This window comes from Anas acuta, chromosome 19 (genome assembly GCF_963932015.1).
Source record: "Anas acuta chromosome 19, bAnaAcu1.1, whole genome shotgun sequence".
Lineage (NCBI taxonomy): Eukaryota > Metazoa > Chordata > Aves > Anseriformes > Anatidae > Anas > Anas acuta.
Genome location: NC_088997.1, coordinates 993,408 through 1,011,986, shown reverse-complemented (window position 1 = coordinate 1,011,986; position 18,579 = coordinate 993,408). Strand labels below are relative to the sequence as shown.

Genomic DNA, 18,579 nt, shown 5'->3' with positions numbered 1-18,579 from the left:
AAAAAGCGGTGTATCAAGTATCACATACCCTTGAATGCAAGTTGCATTGTTTGCTTAAAAGTGCTGTATCAAAGATGCTTGGGTGAGCAGCTGAAATGCTTGTGGGACCATGTTTGTTGCATGTTTTAGGGTAAGGCTTTCTGGGGAAGGTATTTATGATTAAAAGAGTTGAGCACCTGAGGAAAAAAGTTCTTTGACTAGTAAAGGGAACTTGGAATGTAACCCTATGAAGCCCCCCTGCCACCTTCTGATAAGTCCGGGTATAAATTTGTGGGCATTCCCTGTAAACATGAGGGAGGGTTTGCTTCCCTCATAGAACAAACTCAATTAGCGATTTTCCCACAACGCCCTCTGAGCACATTCTTTCATTATCTTGTTGCTGTGTAATAATTGCCATGCAGCAGTCACAGACTTGTTTTTCTAGCAGTTGAAGCTACGGAGCAGTGCGTATGTGTTGACCTGGATTTGGAGAGGAGAAGTTACAGTTGGCATAATCTCTACCTTGAAAAGTTGCCAGCAACAAGGCGGAGAGTTGCTAAAGACTTACAAAGGGTAACTGAAAAGGCCAAATGCCTGCAAGAATTCTGTTCGATACGCATTGGCTTTGGCAGGTAGAGCTCTGGGTTGTGCTCTGTTCCTAATGAAATTGTACGATTTCTGGAGCAAGTAGCCTATAACGTAAATAGCAGCTACAATTTGTGTGGAGTGTCTGTTTTCTTAGTACCTTTTATGTCAGATTTTTACTTTTTATGTAGTTCTTAAATATAGTAAGACATATACATGTGCATTACTTACGATCAGCAAAAAAAAGGTTTCTTATTGGAGAGAAGAGTGCCCCTTCAGCTCCGGGCTGTAACTCAGGAGGTGCTGTCCTTGTTCCTGGTGCTGTCCACAGCCTTGCAGCACGGCTGAGGGCCTGGTTTGGTGCTGCACCTAACCCAGCTTTGGAAGCTTTAGCTGTGGATACGAACAGTACAAACTGAAAGCTGACAATTGTAAAGAACATTGTAATAATACTGTTGTGCGGTTTTGTGCTACAGTGTAAGTGGACATATTCTGCTGTGTATTGGTTTATGTGAATGCTCAAAGTTAGTGTTGTTTTAAGAACTTTTATAACCTTAAAGTCTATGCTTGAGAAAAGCTTATTTTGTTGAACTCAGCAAAACTATTGATTTTTTTTTGCCAATGATTGCAATCAGTTGTTTCATTATACTAAATATGGCAGGTTGCCTGTCTAAGGGAAATATTTTAAGGGATCATGGATTATACCTTGATGTTTCCTAAAGTAAGACAAATAGTTTTGTAATGCTCACCTGTATCCTCATCTTTGTACTCCTTTCGTGTTTGTGTTTCTCTTCCCCCTTTTTGGCCAGGGGGATAATTTCTGTCATGTTTATAAAAAGGCAGAACTGATCAAACTGATGTTACAGAGCAAGCAAGCTGCTCAGAGAAACAGCATGGTATCAAATACATTGGGAAGACAAGAAAAGAGAAATACCTTTCTGTAAGATTTTGGCTGTAGTAGTCTTGGTATTACCTGTAGCAGTAGATGGTAGTGCTACAACAAATAGTTGTGGTTGCTCACCATTTTTAAGTGGCTGAATCACAAAGCCAATTAGTGGAAGTGGAAATTAGTGTTTGCACTGGGGACAGCACTCCTGTGTACTAACGAACCGGTAAGGTAATAGAGAGAGAGCATCTTGATCTTGCAAGAAACCTTTCTGAATGTTACCAAATGTGTGGTTTGACAGTTTTTGCAGCTTCCTGTCCTTCCACTGCCGTGCCGGTGAAGCGGAGCGGGGGCAGCGGTCGGAGCTGTGTGAGCATGGCCAGTAGCTGGGCTGCTGCCCAGAGCCAGCGGGAGATGCCCTGAAGGACTTGTAACTGCTCTGAAAGCAAAATGTTTGACTCGGTTTAACAGAGCTTTTTTGCCATGGTTTGTGCAGTATAATAAAAAATTCCTAAAGAGCTGGGTGTTCTCACAGCATCACCAGGAATGACAGAATCCTCAAAGGCGTGATGAAAGCTGAACCAGATCTTCCTTGACTTTTTTTCCCTCCAGATTATATTTATGACTTCAGTTTTTGCCCCACGCCTATATAGCACTTCTTGTTATTTTGGGTTTAAGTCTTAGACTCTCATCTCTTTATCCCCAGCCACAGCTGATGCTTAATAAGAGGAGCCTTTGCAGACGTCAGTAGTAGCTTGCAGGAGCGCCCCATTGACTGTGCTGAGTGATGGACAGGTTCCCTGCCTGCTGTTCACTTCACTGCTGGATTCACCTAGGGTGTAATATCCTAACAAAGCAGAGGAGGGAATTGAAATGTGTTCTTCAGAGAACAGCAGTAAGCAAAGCTGCCTTTCTAGTTGTTCTCTCAATTAGCTCCTAGGAGATTTTCATGCTTTTCTAGTTCCTCTTGGGGATACGTGACCTGATAGCTTATTGCTATAAATAATTATTTTACTAGTACCGAAGTAGGTACTGTATACAAGCAAAAAGCAACATTTTCAGCATCTTTATTGGATGTAAATACCAGTTTTTCAGAGGTTTCTTTCTTTATTTTTTCCTCTTTGGAACGCAGTCCTGACGTTTCTGATCTCCATAACTCCGGTTGTTGGTTTTGTGCTGCCCCTTGAAGTACAGCTGCTGTGAGTGGCGCAGAGCTCCCAAGCCGGGGTGAGGGGTGTGAGAGCAGCTGGCATCAGGTTGCAGCTGAGGGGAAGAGGCTGAGGAGCTGCTTTCCTGGGGGGTGCTGCAGGTGATCATTACTAGGTTGTGGAAGCGGGTTATTTAAAAGAAAAAAGAAACTAGCCTCAAATACATACGCACCGGCAACCCCGTTTATCTCCTTCCTTTATCACAGCCTACAACAGGTGCGTTAGGAAAAGGCTATTCACATGCACCAGTTTTTGCAACATGTGAAGTTTGGCTTGAAAAGTCACCCGTCATGAGGACAGGCGCTTTGATGGAGCTGGCCGAGCTGGTGGCTAGCTGGCAGCAGAGGTTTGTTGGCTGCTGGAGGTGGGATGGCCACGTTGTGCTGCAGGAGCGGAGCAGCCCAGCTCAGCAGCAGAGCCCTGGCAGCATCCCTCTGTGAGCCGCCCTGCACTCATCTCCTGCGCTGGGGCTGCTCGTGCGGAGCGGCAGCAGCTGCTGCCCCGCGTGCAGCGGGCACAAACACAACGTGCTGTGAAATTCCTGCGCTGCCATTCCACTTCATTAGAGTTATAGAGTTACCAGCCACAGGCATGGCTGGTCTTTGCATGAATAGCACCAAACGCTACTTGGTGAGTTTTTACCTTAAAACACGACCAAGATACAGCGCGGATTTGAAACCAGGTGCATGGGTGGTCAGTGCCACTGCTGTGGCGTTCTTGTCACACCGTGGGACAATCTTTGTTCTCACAGGGCCTGGAAGAAGGCAGATAAGAAGTTTCTGAGAGGAAATGTGGTTAAAGGGTGGCTGGTAGAAGTAACCCCTGGGGATCACAGAGCTGTGCTGCTGGTGAGCGTGCAGCCCGCGAGGTCACGGGCAGAGCAGGATGCCCATCAGCACAGATGAGCGCTCCCCCTCGCTCAGTTAGGAATGAGCTGGCAAGCAAGTGGAAACTTGCTTTGGTATTTATTCCTCTCCCAGCAGATCGGTTTCATCCTGCCTACTGACAGGTTGCATTTCAGAAACAGCTCTGTCGCCTGCTGTAATTCCCATGGCTTCTTCCTGGTGCTGCTGCAAGTGTGAGACCCAAACATGGCTCAAAATCCTCCGTGTGTAGCCGTAGTGGGGCTGCTTTTTTGTCCCGCGGTGCGTTCTGTCCGAAATCCCTTCGGGCTACCAGTGATAACAGCACCTGACGGCTGACACTGCTGCAATGCAAGCGCTGCCAGCCCAGCAGTGCAGAGTTGTCCCTGGTGCCTTTTGTCAGTAGGTGTTTTGGTCGTTGTTAGCCTCAGAAAGTACTTCTCGGTGACTTCTGATGGCTTCCCCACAGCCCATTTCAGCTTCTATTAGCACATTTGCTTTTCTTGTATCTTTCTGAGGGTTTTATCTGGCAAGCATTGTTTTCCTCTGTCTTAAACTGAAACTGTTCTAGAGAAGCTGATTTGTTTACTGCTCATCTACAGATTTTGTTTTTTATAGTTATGCTTTAGAATACTTGTGTTTTCTAATGAAAAATAATGAAACTAAACCACACATTGTCATTTTCTTCCCCTTATTCAAAAGTAGTTACAGAGTATGTTCTTAGCATGCTCTAATATAGCACAGTATAAAACTACTACGAAATATTACTGTGACAGTTTTCAGTTGGATAATTTTCATAGCCAGGACAGCAGATGAACTGTAGCTTTACCTGTGCTGTTGAATATAACACAGCTGAGGAGGGTGCTTGTGGACTGCCCAAATATTAGCGGCCATTTGTCAGATACATCAAAAGATATGTTCAAATTGCCTAAGGGCTCAGCTCCTGCCTCTGTGTCTTACTGAAGCTTTTCAGCCTTGTGATCCACTCGGGAATTTCTTCCCTAGCCCTGCAGATCTCCTGATGGCAGAGTCTTGTGTGTGTGCAGCACTCAGCAGGTGTCGGAACTCCAAAGGAAAAAATTAGCGGTTCGGGAGCATTTGTAGCACAATCACTGCAGATCTTTCCTAATGTAATTTTACTCCTTTTTTATTGGAGCAAGAATATATCCATTTAATGCCCAGGAATCAGCTTTTAAGTTTTCTTATACAGGTTAGAGAACTGGTGCTTGGATATTTTTTTATTTTATTTTTTTTAGCTTTTAGAAAGGCGGGGTGGGCCAGAAAGGCTGCCTCTGAAAGCGAGGCCCCCAGTAATTAGCTGATCAGTGGTGCTTGACCTTGTGAGCAGTGGGAGCTCTCAGCTCGTGCTGGGATCAGTCTCTGTGAAGCTGTGAGCCACCGCTTCGCAGCAGCCCTGCGGGGTGGCATTCAGAACCTGCCTCTGCTGTAATCCCAAAGCCACAGTCCAGCCTGAAATGTCCCCTACACCCGATGAACAGGATTGGGCCTTGCACGTGGGCTTGCTCAGGTTCACCGTAATCGGTGGATGAAGTTCCTACACGGTGTGAGGGAGGGTTTTCTTAGTATGACCAGTGGTGAGTGCCGACTTGTGCTAGCAGTGGATTTTCTGTAGCTTTTCTACTTTTCATTTCCTTTCTTGCCAGAGGCAAGAGGCAAAGTTCCTGCACAACATAGGAAGCAGGCTGTGAATTTAAAGACTTTTTCCGATTATTTTCAGCTTTGTGTTTCCCAACATAGAAATAGTCTGGCATCAATTTTCCCAAGTTATTCTCCCCTATTTAAAGTGTAAATAAATAGTGGCTGTTCTGGAAGCGGTGTAGCTGAGTGTGCTGGGATAGCTCCCCAATGACTCCCAAACAGTGGTGCCAGGGGCTGCTTCCAATGTTTTGGACTTTATTGGTGTGTATTTTGAAGACAGAGGTGCTGCTTGGAGATAGGAACTCTTTGTTTAGCCAATTCTCATTTTGTATTTAAGTGCTTAAAACAGCAGAGAGCTGGGACAAAAGAGAAAGCTTTCTGTGATGTCTGCATGAGGTTCACATGACAGAAAAAGCAACTTTTTAAGGTCAAATGTGGTCATCAGGATCCATGGCTGGATGTAGATTCTTACATGGTTACAGGAGTGTGCTGAGAAGAAGGTTATTTTGGCCATCCCGGTAAAAATAAGCAGGAAAAAAAAAAAAAGGTTTCAAATGACTGGAGATCTAGAAACCCTGTTCTGTAGTGAGATTCATGCAACCTCACCTTAAACACAGTGATAGGGAGTTGAGGCACCATAATCTCCTTGCTCTAGTTCTTTGGTTCTCATTATAAAATTCTATTTTCAGTATCTAATTAGTTTAAATTAAAACACTTGCCATGTGCAAAGCACCTTATAATTCCTGAACTACTATACTTACATCCCATAAGCTCTTTGGGAAAAAGACAGGTGTCATGCCCACCTTACACTTGTGGAAACTTCAGAGTCCATGTGCTGTTGCATCTCCAGATGCAAAGTGATTTAGGGATGGATCAAGCAATAGCCTTATACTTGCCATTGTGCCATCTGAAATGGGTTATTAAAATTTTCACCCTGTTTTGGGAGGAAGAAGAAAGCAGTAGTCCAGACAAAATCAAATCTCTGTAGCTCAGACATGTTTTACTCGTAATAAGGTTTGCCTTGGGAGATGAAGATGTTTGTGGTCACATCTGCCCCTTGGCTCGAGCTGTTGATCTCCAGCTGCAGTGTATGCCAGTGGCAGGCAGCATACGCAGGGATGGGGGTGTGTCGAGCCACTTAGAAGTACCTAAGCTTGCCTGCCTATGTGTATATGTACTCTAATCAAAGAATGATCATGCTATATTTTATACAGTCTAAAATACGGTGCACAGCACCATTGCTTAATACTTTTTTCCCCTCTACAATATATATTGCATTGTTTTGACTCACTGTCTAAGTTGACAATGATAAGAACGCTAAAATATTCTTTTGTGATGTAGAGAAGTTGACTAACAGTCGTATGTGATGTTCTGAATCTTTTATTCTGTAGGTCAGTAACAGATCCACGAGATGGAAAGAGAGTTGCACTCAAAAAGATGCCCAACGTCTTCCAAAATTTGGTCTCTTGTAAAAGGGTCTTCCGGGAGTTGAAGATGTTGTGTTTTTTTAAGCATGACAATGTAAGTAGTTTTAACATATTTCAAAGTAACTTTGAAGTATATTATAAAGCCTAATTGTAAAATGGTGCTAGCTGTAGCTGAAGGTTTTTTATTAATATTATTTTAAGTTATAGCATATCTAACATGCTTTAAAAGTTCTTTAATTTTATATTCACCAGATTTCCTGGAAACTCAGATGCTACTGTTGTAAACACCGTAAAAAATTAAAAACTTGATTGTCGAGAATCTAGGGGTACTTGCACTTTTCCTCCAAAATGGTTATAAATAGGCAATACACTTCAACCTAATTTTATTTTAGGCTCTAGATAAATTTCGATCTGCACAAAGCTATGCCAGCTGGAAACGCTTTTGCTTCCAAGCTGTTTCTCACTCCATCTTCCTCTCCCCTTTGTCAGAGTTTATTGTGCTCTTAGTTCTTCTAGCAGAGTGGCTGTGCAAGCACTCCTAAATCTTCTTTAGGTTAAATCAGCTAGATTAAGTTAAACCATTTAAAAATGATTTGAATTTCCCTTATGGTTGTGTCTGAAGTGAATTAAAAAAGCATTTTCAGTAACTGCTCCACAGCAGCAACAGTGGATGTGGTAACCTCTCCCTTTGGTGCGCAGTAACAAGCATCTTGGGAGCACTGTCTCCTGCTGGAGCTGGCTCAGGAAGTGGGAATCTGTTTTAGAACTTCATTTCACTGCCTGTCCTCCTTTCGCAAAATAGCTCTTTTTATTTATTTTTTTTTACCTGAGGGTATCATATTCCAAGAAAGATTTTATTTATGACTAAGCCCTGGATTCAGATAAGTGTTGTTAGTGGGGATGCAAAAGAGATGGACTGGCTCGTGAGCTAGTGCCAGATTGCAAGGAGTTCCTCCTCCACGGTATCGCCCGTCCCTGGGAGATGTTCTGGGACAGGACTTCTTTTGAACTGGGATCTTCAACTGCTTCTTACCAGGATTTTTATTATGGGGGAGTTTTTACTGGGGACTAAAATTGAATAAAAACATCTGTGTAAGCAGTCAAAATTCATGCTTGATAACCACTGAAGTCTGTGAACTTCACCCAAATGATATGCATAGGACATGACCTAAAAGACTACATGCAGGTAGTATTTTTTTCCTGTGAGAGGATGTAAATTTTGTGCTGCTGCTTTTCTGCCTTTTTGCCCTTCACAGAGAACTTAGGTCTGAGCTTCTGATTCAGTATGTGAACATGCTTTTTGTTAATTCCTACATGGAAGCAGTGTATCAAAGAACAGTTGAAGATGAATGACAAAAAAGTGTAGTATCTTTTTCTTCTGCATTTCTCTGTTAGAATTACTTCTTTCCAATATTTTATGGTTATATATTTTTGAGATTAAAAAAATATAGTGGATAGATTAACTTGTGCTTACAAACTAATACCAGAACAGCTGGATTTTTTTTCTTAAATTAAAAACAAAGGAGGAGGGGGGGAAGGAAAGGAAACAGAGACATGAATGTACAGAACAAAAAGTCTGACTAGATGGGCTATGAAACTCACACACCACTGAGATAGAATATTGGTCTGTCAGTGTGGAGTAACATAAAATGTGTTCTAAAAGAAAGGTGCAGTCTGACTGTCTTTTTGAAAGGGATATTTTTTTTGTTTGACTGGGGTAGGTCTTGATCTTGTGTGGTGTTTCCTAGGTACTCTCAGCCCTCGACATACTCCAGCCTCCACACATTGACTATTTTGAAGAAATGTATCCTAAATATAAAATAGAGCTTCCTAATTGAGGTAGGTGTAATCTTCATTAGCTTAGAAACTGCAAGTAGCTGGCGGAACCTGTCTAATGGAAGTACAAAAACCTTGAGCCTGTATCTGAACAGTTCTGTTAGAAGAAGGGAATCTACTTTTAAGAAATCTTGATTAATGTTAGCATTGGAGAAGCGCTGGAACATGAAACTCTCAATATATATGAGCCAGTAAATGCAGTGCATTGTGACATTTACCAGCGTATACTGCTGCTACCAATTGTGAATCCTCCAAAATATTTATCTGAAAACTATATCTAGTAATTATCTTCCTATCAGTACCTTAAAATACTTTCTGGTGCTTTCAGAAAGCACTGCTGTCACACATGCTTTGAAATCATGACTTTTTGGGGATGCTTCAGCAGATTAGTTGGGTTGTGGCTTTCTTTGTTCAGCTCCTATCTTGATTAAGAAGACAAATCTCACAGAGTGTGTGCTGTTGGATGTGTCACTGGTACGAAGTTATGTGCTGTCTGTGGGTAACCATGTTAAAAGTTAGATTGTTTGTTCGTCATGACATGACATGAGAATGTTTTGCTTTGCTTTGTTTCCTTTTTCAATGTTTTGCTTTGCTTTTGTTTCCTTTGGGTAAACTGTTTTGGGGCTGGGAATTTCTGCGTTGTAAAATCCTGAGGAGTTAAGTGATTCGTTAAGCTGGATAACGCTCGTACTGACTCGTGGAAGAGAAGTTCTGGGACTCAGAGCAGATTGTGTTAGTAATTAGCCTGTTACATCGCTAGAAATTAATGCAGTGAATTATGTACAGATTGTTGTGGTACAGAAAGTGTCTAGGAATATTGAAGTATTGTGAGATTGATTTAGAACATATATGTATCATTATTGATATAAAATTGGAGTGATTCTGTTCTTCCCTGCAGACTTCACTAGCTACAGATCAGGAATCATACTAAGGTTTGTCTGCCCTGGGATAAGCTTAGCTACTGCCAAGTTTTGTATATAAAACCAGAAATGGTAGTTTCTTTCACGGTTAACTGATTTTTAAGTCATTCCAACTAGTATGTTATGGGCCTGTGTTCTTTTTATTATTTGTTGAATTTCCTGACTCTAATATTGGTTACAAAAAGCTTTGTTCTGTAATCATCTTTCTCCTTTCTGTTGCAGTAATTGCAGTAAGTACACTTAGGATTGTTAAATTCACAAGAAAAATGAATGTATAGGTGTTTCAATTTCAGTGCACATTTTTAATTGTATGTGCTTCTGCTTACTGTAGCATACAGACTTGCTTCAGATTCGTATTAAGAAGATTAGGTAACTGTAGTCCATATCTGGGGGACCTGGCCTGGAATATTTTTATTTTTTTTTGATCCACTAGTTCCATGATGCTCCACTTTCACAACAGAAAACTTTTTCCGTTAAAGTGAATATTAGAACTAGTTGAAAAGATGCAACTTTTGTCAGTCTTGCATATTGACTTGGAAAGATTTTAATGCTAGTAAAAGAGAAGGTGTGGAGCAATTCCTTCCCGTTGGTCATGTTAAGAGGTGCCAGAACTATTTCCTTACTTCTTATGGAGTAAATACTGTTCATCCGGCCAGTGAAAGGGATGATGATAACACTGCTGGGATACCACGTACAGTGTGCTCCTGCTCCCTGGTCTTTCCCAGTATCCTTAGAACGGGCTGCCTTCTTGTTTGGTGAGTAGCTTTCTAAAATGTCATTGCAGCAAGTTCCACACAAGCAAATCGAACAAGGGCTTCAAGGATTAAGAGGATTAGTATATTCTGTAGAAGGCTACAGGTTGCCATTTTGCAGCTGGTAACATAACAGTTTATATTCTGGGTGGATCAGGAAGAATTGTGACTTAGATTTTTAGATTCTCAATGGAAAATTATGTGAACAGAATAGCTTGACATTCGTTATACAGGTAATGAAAAAAATGTGTTGTCATACCAGTAAACTGCATCGGAGAGTCCAAATGTCTGTCCAAATGAACCGTCAACCAAAATGGCTCTATGCTCTGTAACAAGAGCAGCTCTTGCAGGGGTTTAAAATTTCACCTTATTCAGCAGTAAAGTTGTAATACCTTTATTGTAGTATTTGCGGTATCCAGTTGGATAATATTGCTTGGAACTGAGAATGTAATTCTAGGAGTCAGCTCTATCTACGTGCAAGCATATCCCCCAAAATTTTGTCTTCAGTTGGGCAGAAGTATGCATGAGCACCAGACAGACTTCTGCAGGAGGGATTTAATTGATTAGAAGCTGGCTCTGCAGGGTGACATTAGTTCAAGGTCCCTTCTTACGGTGAAAGTATATCTAAAGGCCAGCTTGAAAAGCTGTACAGCATTACCAGCTGACACTACAGACTTGTGTTTTGTTTTGTTTTATAAAAAAAAGAGAATAGGCTGTTAGTTCAACCGAGAGCTGTCTGCTCCGTGTAATTATCGTTTAATAAGAGAACGAACTACTCATGGAACTTACTGAATCTAAGTATACTGGTATTACAGTGATTTTCCCTTGAATGCATCAATGTGAAATTATTTCTATTGAGAAGATTGTGTACTCATGGGAAAATACCGGAGAGGTTTTCAAGTTGAATATCAGGTATTGTTAACAGTTATCTTTCAAGCAGAATCTGCTAGCAGGATGTGTCTGGCTGTCAATGACTCAGTAAAAATAGACTGATATTTCCCCTCTCTGTCTTGTTAATTTTAAACCTTTTGTAGGTACTCAATAACTTGTCTTAATTTCTATCTTAGGGATTATGACTTGGTTTTTGAAAAACCTGAAATGACAATCTGAGAGAAGGTTTTAAGCTGCTAACTTTGAGTAGGAACTCTTCACTGTGTGCACCAATATTTGGTGTTGCATCTTTTTAAATCTGTTTAAAAGATATTTGTAGAATAAATTATTAGTAATAGTAGTAAACTGGGACTAGCACTATTTAACATTTTTGATAGCAACCCTGAGGAGAGGGAGTCGGGAGTGCAAGTTGATGAGAAGCTCAGCATGAGCCACCTGTACCCTGGGCTGCAGGAGGGAGGACACGAAGATGATGCTCCTCTCATTGTGCCCTGGCTGAATTAGGTTGAAAGGCTGAATTTTCTCTGTATCAGGAAATTGGCAAGAGCTTAAAGCCCTGACCTCACGCAGAAGTAAGATTCAGACAGTTCTAGTGTTTTCTTCCTCGTATTAAGAACTGACCTTTTAATTCATTGATTGATTGATTGATTTGGTGGGGGTGGGGGGTGCTTTTTCAGCCTCCAAAACCACGTCCTTCCAAAATCCTTGTGCTATTGCTCATCTGTAGTCTTTGACATGTGTCACAGATTGCCATTTCTACCTCGCATAATTAGAGGTGACTCCATAGCAAACACACTGCCAGTAGGAATTTTCTGTAGAGAGGAAAATATATTTTAAACATAAAATTAATTTAGATAAGCATTAGATTAATTAACTTTTAGTAATTCTTATGCTGTTTTTTAAATGAAACAGATCTTTTTGCGGGGGTGTGATTTGGACATTGATATGAAATGAAGATGTTACAGAACTTTCTCTATGAAGAGGCTGTAAGGTGTGCAGAGAGTTAGAAGAGAGCAGAGATGGCATCAGAAACAAAGCTTGATATGATCCAAATGTAAAAATAATTATAACCTACTAAAATAGGAGTGATTCCTGTGTCCACATTTTATAGAAAATCTTGAAATATGTTAGAAATATTTGTTTTTTAAAAAGAAAGCATGTTTCTTGAGGATTTCTTTTTTTCCAACTCTTTCTTAGTGTCCTGCAGATACACACCTCCCCTCCACCGGTGGCATCCTGCTAATCCACCTACCCCAGAACTTGTTCACAAAATGCTGGCCTCATCCCAGGAAAGAATATTTGTAAAATTAAATTTTGTAGTATGCGGAGACATAGTGAAGAAGAATCTGAGTCATTACGAGAATATTGCATCACAGTACTCTATTCTTTGTTAAAATTTGCTTGTCACTGTGTAAAATTTACAAACTCAGCAGTCTCCCAGAGTAAGTGACGTTTTTCTGTGCTGTGCATTTGCCTTGGTAATTATTCTGAAGCGAATTGGTACATTTGTAGTTCTAATTTTGTACAGCTACTTAACTAATTACTGCTGTCAGTTGCAATTTTTATCTGGTACTGATGTTCAGCTTAGCTGCGTGTTACAGCTCCAGTGACCACCTCATAGCCAGCATACTGTGTGTGTTAAAAAAAAAAAAAAAGAAAAAAAAAAAAGAAAAAACGTGCAGATACCTGTCTGAGTAGTTGACAGAAATCCCCCAGGGCTTGTGCAGTTTGTTTTTGTTAAACATTTATAGTAGTGGCCGGAGTAAAGTCATTGACCCACTTGGGCACCAGCTGTTTAAGAAGCTGCCACATTTATAAAAGGCAGGAACATCAAGCAAGTGTTGCTTTTGCTCTTGTTTAGAGACCCTCATTAAATTATCTAGAGACAATAATCAGATAGCTGCTGTTCAAGTTAATGGCACCTCTGAGCCCCTGTCAAGAGAGCTTTATTTAATGCGCGGCAGACCTGGAGTGGTGCAGGTGCCATTTCAGGCCCTCATTTAATTTAAGCTGCTTTAGTTGGCATGGCAACTAGTTGAGACATCTGGGAGACATTATGCTCAGGATTGAGATTTAGGAGGATTTGTGGTGTAGCAAAACAGAAATCTTATCATAATAAAATGCAGAGTAATGCTTTTGGATTTTTTTAATACTTTACATTAAAAATGAAATGCAAAGATGTATTGCAGCCATAAGGTAAAGCATCAAATTTAAAAAGGCTGGTATAAATATTTAAGAGGGCCTTTGCAAATGGAGAAGAAAAATTAGAGGACTAGAAACTACGGCGCTACAGGGTTAGTTTTTTCTTTATGAAGTAATGTTAATAACTTTTTTTGGAATGCAGTTGTAATTGGGATTTCAGGTCAGAAAGTTGGCGAGATTTATTTTCTAAAATGAATTTTTGTGTGGTGTGCTAGTGACAGGTGAGCAATTTGGCTGTTGTTTTTTTAAATCAGGTAGGTTATGCAGAGCAACAGATGGAAAGAGAACATTGATTAGGCAGAAAGTTGAAAAACAAAAAAGTTGAAAAACAGAAGGTGAAAGAAAGTTTAAGTTTTCTCTAGATGGTTGTAAGTGCGGTTTAACCTGCGCTGATTAATTGCAGATAATGGGAAGAAGAAGTAGAAGTTTCTGCTGACGCTGACTTGCTTACTGTGTTACCCAGAGATAAATATCTCAACAGAAGTCAGGGTTTGCTATTGTATTTCAGGCGTGATATGTAACAGAGCTGGTTATGAAGAGCATTGAACCAACTGATAAGGCTCCTGCAGGATATGGTGAGATTTAAAAGCAAAACCAAACCCAAGCCTCGGGGCTGACCTAGTTCCCTTCCGTCGGTGTCAGAGAGGAGGCCAGGGCACACTCACAAATGCCCTTGCGAGGTCGTGCAGTCACCGGAGCTTCTGCACAGCCGATCTGTAGGACAGGTAGCACCCAAGGCTGCGACTTGCTCACGTAAAGCAAACCCTGTTCCCTTCTGTAGAGCAGTAGGCCAACGTGTGAATACAGGTGTGAGGAGGGTGACTGGGGTGTTCCTGATTCCTTCAGGCGATCCCTTTGTGCTTGTGGAAGGCTGAGCCTGCTGCCTGCCGCTCTGCCTTGAGCTGCGAGTGAACCCGGTGCACCAGGGGAGCGATGAGGCTGGGGCCCAGGAGACGGAGCTTTATTTCTAACTCTCCTTGATCTTTTGCACGACCTTGGCAGCGTGTGCCACCTCTGCGCCTCGCTTCTGTCTGCCTCGAACGTCGCAGGGCTTGGTGCGGCTCCGTGCTCAGGGCAGCAGCCTGTGAGGTGTTTGTGGTGCTGCAAGTAGGAGCTAATTAACGTTTGGCAGCCGAGCTTTACCTTCTGCAGCTGTGAATGTAATACCAGAGATGTTCTTTTTTGTCTCAATTGGGACTGCTAAAGGTAACTTTTAAAGCAGAAATACTTCTTACTCATCTTACCCAGCCTATTTGATGTAAAAGTTGAAATAAGTGTTTTCAAAATTCTCAGTGTTGCAAGTTGAGTTCTTCCTGGAAGTTGAGGTGCTGTGGTTTTGCTTTGAACTTTTGCAAGTGTTTATTACTGTAACACGTTCAGGAAATTGGCCCAGTGGTATTGATTTTGTGGGTTAAGATATGCTCCTTGTGTCTTCCATGTTCCTCCATTTTTGAAACATTTTATTTTTAGTATTTTCAGTGTCTCCTGAATAAACTTAATGCCCTTCTTAATCTACACCTCACCTCAGGATAAGCCACAGCATTTTGTATCTCTTTGTACCTTCAGCTGTTTCTGTAAATTGTCAGAGGGCCCAGCTATGGCCATGTCTGCGGGCACCTCAGCTGGTGGGCTCTGTCTGTTTTTTTGTTTTTCCTTCAGACAGAAAATATTTTTGTTGGTCTTAGTTTTCTCTTCTCATGTTATAACTCAGAAGAGGTTTTATGGCTGGGATTTGGATGCGTGTGTACGTGATGCTTGTGAAGGTGAAATAGCAGATACTGGGCGGATTTGGGGAGGTGTGTGTGCTTCTAACAGTCTGCGGAACTGGACATGCAGCAGCCTGCAAAGAACTTCTGCTGACAGGTTTTCACAGGCCTGCACGTGTCATGTTGATATATGTCCACTCTGACGGTGCTACTTCTGTTGCTTGTAATTTGTGGTTTACGGATTATAAGGGAAAATTAAAATTTCGACATGTCATTAATTATATTAAGAATTTTATTTTGTTTTCTGAGTCGTGATTGGACTTGCGGATCATTTTGTAACAACTACCTTAATGCAAATGGTATTTTATTGAATAATATTTTCTCTTTCACAACCTATTATTTATTTTCATTCTTTTAAGAGTTCGGAGACTGACCTCTGTTTCCTAAAGAAGCTTTATTCTGTGTTACTCTATAGCTCTGACCTGTAAGAGCTCGAATTCCTAATTTAGAGTAAATGTTTCAAGAGATTACATGCTGGACTTTCTGCTTTTGCCTTAACTAATAAATTGAAGATATGTTGTCACTGAATTGATGCAGAGTGACCTCCATAAGATTATCGTCTCTCCTCAGCCACTCAGCTCGGATCATGTCAAAGTTTTTCTTTACCAGATTTTAAGAGGTAATTTTTTTTTTCTTTGAAAATGAATGTAAGTTATGTAGTACTGTTATATTTCTTTCTCTGTTTCTTAATGTTTGTTTTTAAGTTGTCCTCATCTCGAATAAGTTTCCTATGGAAACTTGACCTTTTTTTTTTTTTTTTAAAATTTCATATTATGAATTAAGCAAGGACTAACTATTCTTTTTTAGTTTATTTGGAAACTTCTATCCAAGAAATTAGATTATTTTGCTTGCCTTTTGAACATCTGATTATTGGCAGTCCAATTGCATTTCCATTGGCTTTATTTGCATAGTTTCACTGGAGTAAGCTCAGAGTAAGCAGCCAGTTTTATCTGGTAGTACATTTGTAAAGAGCAGAGCAAAGGAATCTGAATGATATCCGGTGGATATAGGCTACTGATAGTACCTGTTGTGCTAGAGAAAAGATTTACCCACCTAAAGGACAAAAGGCATTTGTGCCTGTGTGATTACTTGGTTTATGATGGCTGGGGGAATGCTCAAAACTCTTATTTGTTATCCAGATGTCAATGCAAAATTGTCAGTTGAAGTTTCTTCAAGAATTATTTGACTTCTCCTTCATTTTGCATTTGACCTGAGAGCTGTGTTGCCCAGTTTAATGCTATAATTTATTTGCTCTATATCTATATGCTCACTTAGCATATAGATGACGCAGATTAGCTTGGATTTAATCTGAGTTTACTTCTGAAGTGCTGCTCTTAACTAGGAAACTTTTAAGTCAAATTTTAGTGCTGCAGAAATTAAAATTGTTACTGGGAAAGAGCAGTAAGAGCCGTGTCGGTATTCCAGGGTTGTGATTACCACAGTATCCATGTCATAACCAGAGAGGTCATGTTTAGGTTCGGTTTTGTTTTGGGGGAAGACAAAAAAGACTGCTTAAATCACTCTCTGGGGCTGGTTTGTGTACTCCAAAAGTTTTTTACGTTCATTGAGAGGTCAAATATGCACTAGATAATTGAAGTGAGAATTGCATTAAGATGAGTCAATGGGGAAGTCTTTGCTCATCCGGAGTTGCAGGACCTTTCAGGAAAGTGTTGTCAGCCTTAAACTTTTTTTGAAAAGGAAGAGGAGGTACTTATTTTATTTTCGTTTAATATTTCAGGTCTGAAATACCTACATTCTGCTGGCATTTTACATCGAGACATTAAACCAGGGAACCTACTTGTGAACAGCAACTGTGTTCTTAAGGTGCTACTTAAATTTATTGAAAATGTGCATATGTGTATGCTGTTCGTTATCAGTCAGATGTGTTTAATTTTTTAAACAAAACCATTTAATATCAACACTTTTCCTGTAAAGTCATTGTAAAAGAAAAAAAAACTACAGATAATTAAAAATAAATATAAATGAAATGAACGTCTTCCATTTCCCTTTTCTCTCTACCTCTCCCCAAATCTATGAAAGCAAAGCAGACACAATTCTTTTGTCTGACTTGAGTGGGATATCTCATGCCCTCAGCAGTTTAGAAAGGCAGGCAGTTTCTACAGATACGTGTTAGTGTTCAGCGTGCTAATTATAAAGGCAATTCAGTATGCTCGAGATTCTTCCATTGTCTTCTTGGGTATACGAAACTTTGGAGGGCTGAGACATGTTGAATAGTGATGCCAAATACCAATAAATTAAGTTTTGTTTACATTGATTTGCTAAGCATTCTAAATTGTGAAAATTTTGGTCTGTTTTCTTAACCCTTCTGGTTAAGGAAATTAAAAAAATATCCTCAGAGGTAGCCAAAGTGAGAGAAGGTTGAATCTTTCTGTAACTGTTTGAGGCATATCATGAACAAATGAAATCTGCTTTGGGATGAAATAGTCTGAACCCAAGAGGTTGCCAATGTAATTATTTTTACTGCAACTTTTTGTACTCCTTTAGATTATGAATATTGTAATGCCAAATAAAAATATACTGTGATTTCAAATAAATTATAGAAAGTATAAATGGATGTGGAACAAAGTAGTATAATTTCTTCCTATTCCCTTTTCCCTTTGCTTATGCAGTTACAACAGATTATCTGATTTATTTAAATGCTGGCTTGGAATTTCCTACTTCGTTACCACAAGGTTACCTATTTGAAATGCATTAAGTGTTTTGGTTATTTTAATTTTTTTATTTACCTTCTCAATTTAGATTTGTGATTTTGGATTGGCCAGGGTGGAAGAATTAGATGAATCTCGTCACATGACTCAGGAAGTTGTCACTCAGTATTATCGAGCTCCAGAAATCCTGATGGGCAGCCGTCACTACAGCAATGCTATTGACATCTGGTCTGTAGGCTGTATCTTTGCAGAATTACTTGGGCGAAGAATATTGTTTCAGGCACAGAGTCCCATTCAGCAGGTATAATTAAATTTCCCTTTAAAAATCTACTGCATAACTTTGTGGAGTCTATTACTGATGCATTTTGTATTTCAAACTTGCTTTTATTTTGCTTGGTTTACACACAGAAAAAAAACAAAAAAAAACTACTTTGAAACACTGAAATGATAGCTTCTAGACAGTATTAAAAGTGGTTATTAACATTAGCTTTTGAAATGTGTATTAGTTATATTATTAGTTATATTCCCCTGGAATCTGCTGCATTACTGAAGTCTACTGTAGTAGAGATATGGTAAAGGTGATGTAACTGGCATCAAGGTTTTCGTAACAACTAATATGAAAAAGTAACACGTTTCTATCAATCTATCACTGAAGATACAGTATTGGCACTTGAACTATTCAAAACGCACCAGGAGGTAGTTTTGCTCAGACTACTTCGTTGTAGTAGTGGTCAAGTATGTAAGGAGATGTTCAGCATTTTCTTCATCTTATATAGCTACTGCTAGGTGTAAAATCATTCAATTTTCTGGAATAAGTCATCAACGCTCCAGCAGTAAGCAAACTAATGCAGCATGCCTGTATCTCTACTGTTCTTGAAGTGTTATTTTTAAAGTAGATCCACAGTGATGTCTGCAGTAAGGTATTAGGGATGGATG

General features: G+C 40.2%; 1 protein-coding gene across 2 annotated transcripts in view; it reads left to right on the top strand.

Annotated features, from left to right (window-relative positions):
- NLK (nemo like kinase) overlaps positions 1-18,579 on the top strand; it is a 46,871-nt gene that overhangs the window by 17,070 nt on the left and 11,222 nt on the right. For both annotated transcript variants that reach the window (XM_068655999.1, XM_068656000.1), the window contains exons 3-7: positions 6,572-6,701; positions 8,356-8,411; positions 15,487-15,593; positions 16,713-16,798; positions 17,735-17,944. In XM_068655999.1, the coding sequence (XP_068512100.1) occupies positions 6,572-6,701; positions 8,356-8,411; positions 15,487-15,593; positions 16,713-16,798; positions 17,735-17,944 (589 nt within the window). The remainder of the gene's footprint in view (positions 1-6,571; positions 6,702-8,355; positions 8,412-15,486; positions 15,594-16,712; positions 16,799-17,734; positions 17,945-18,579) is intronic.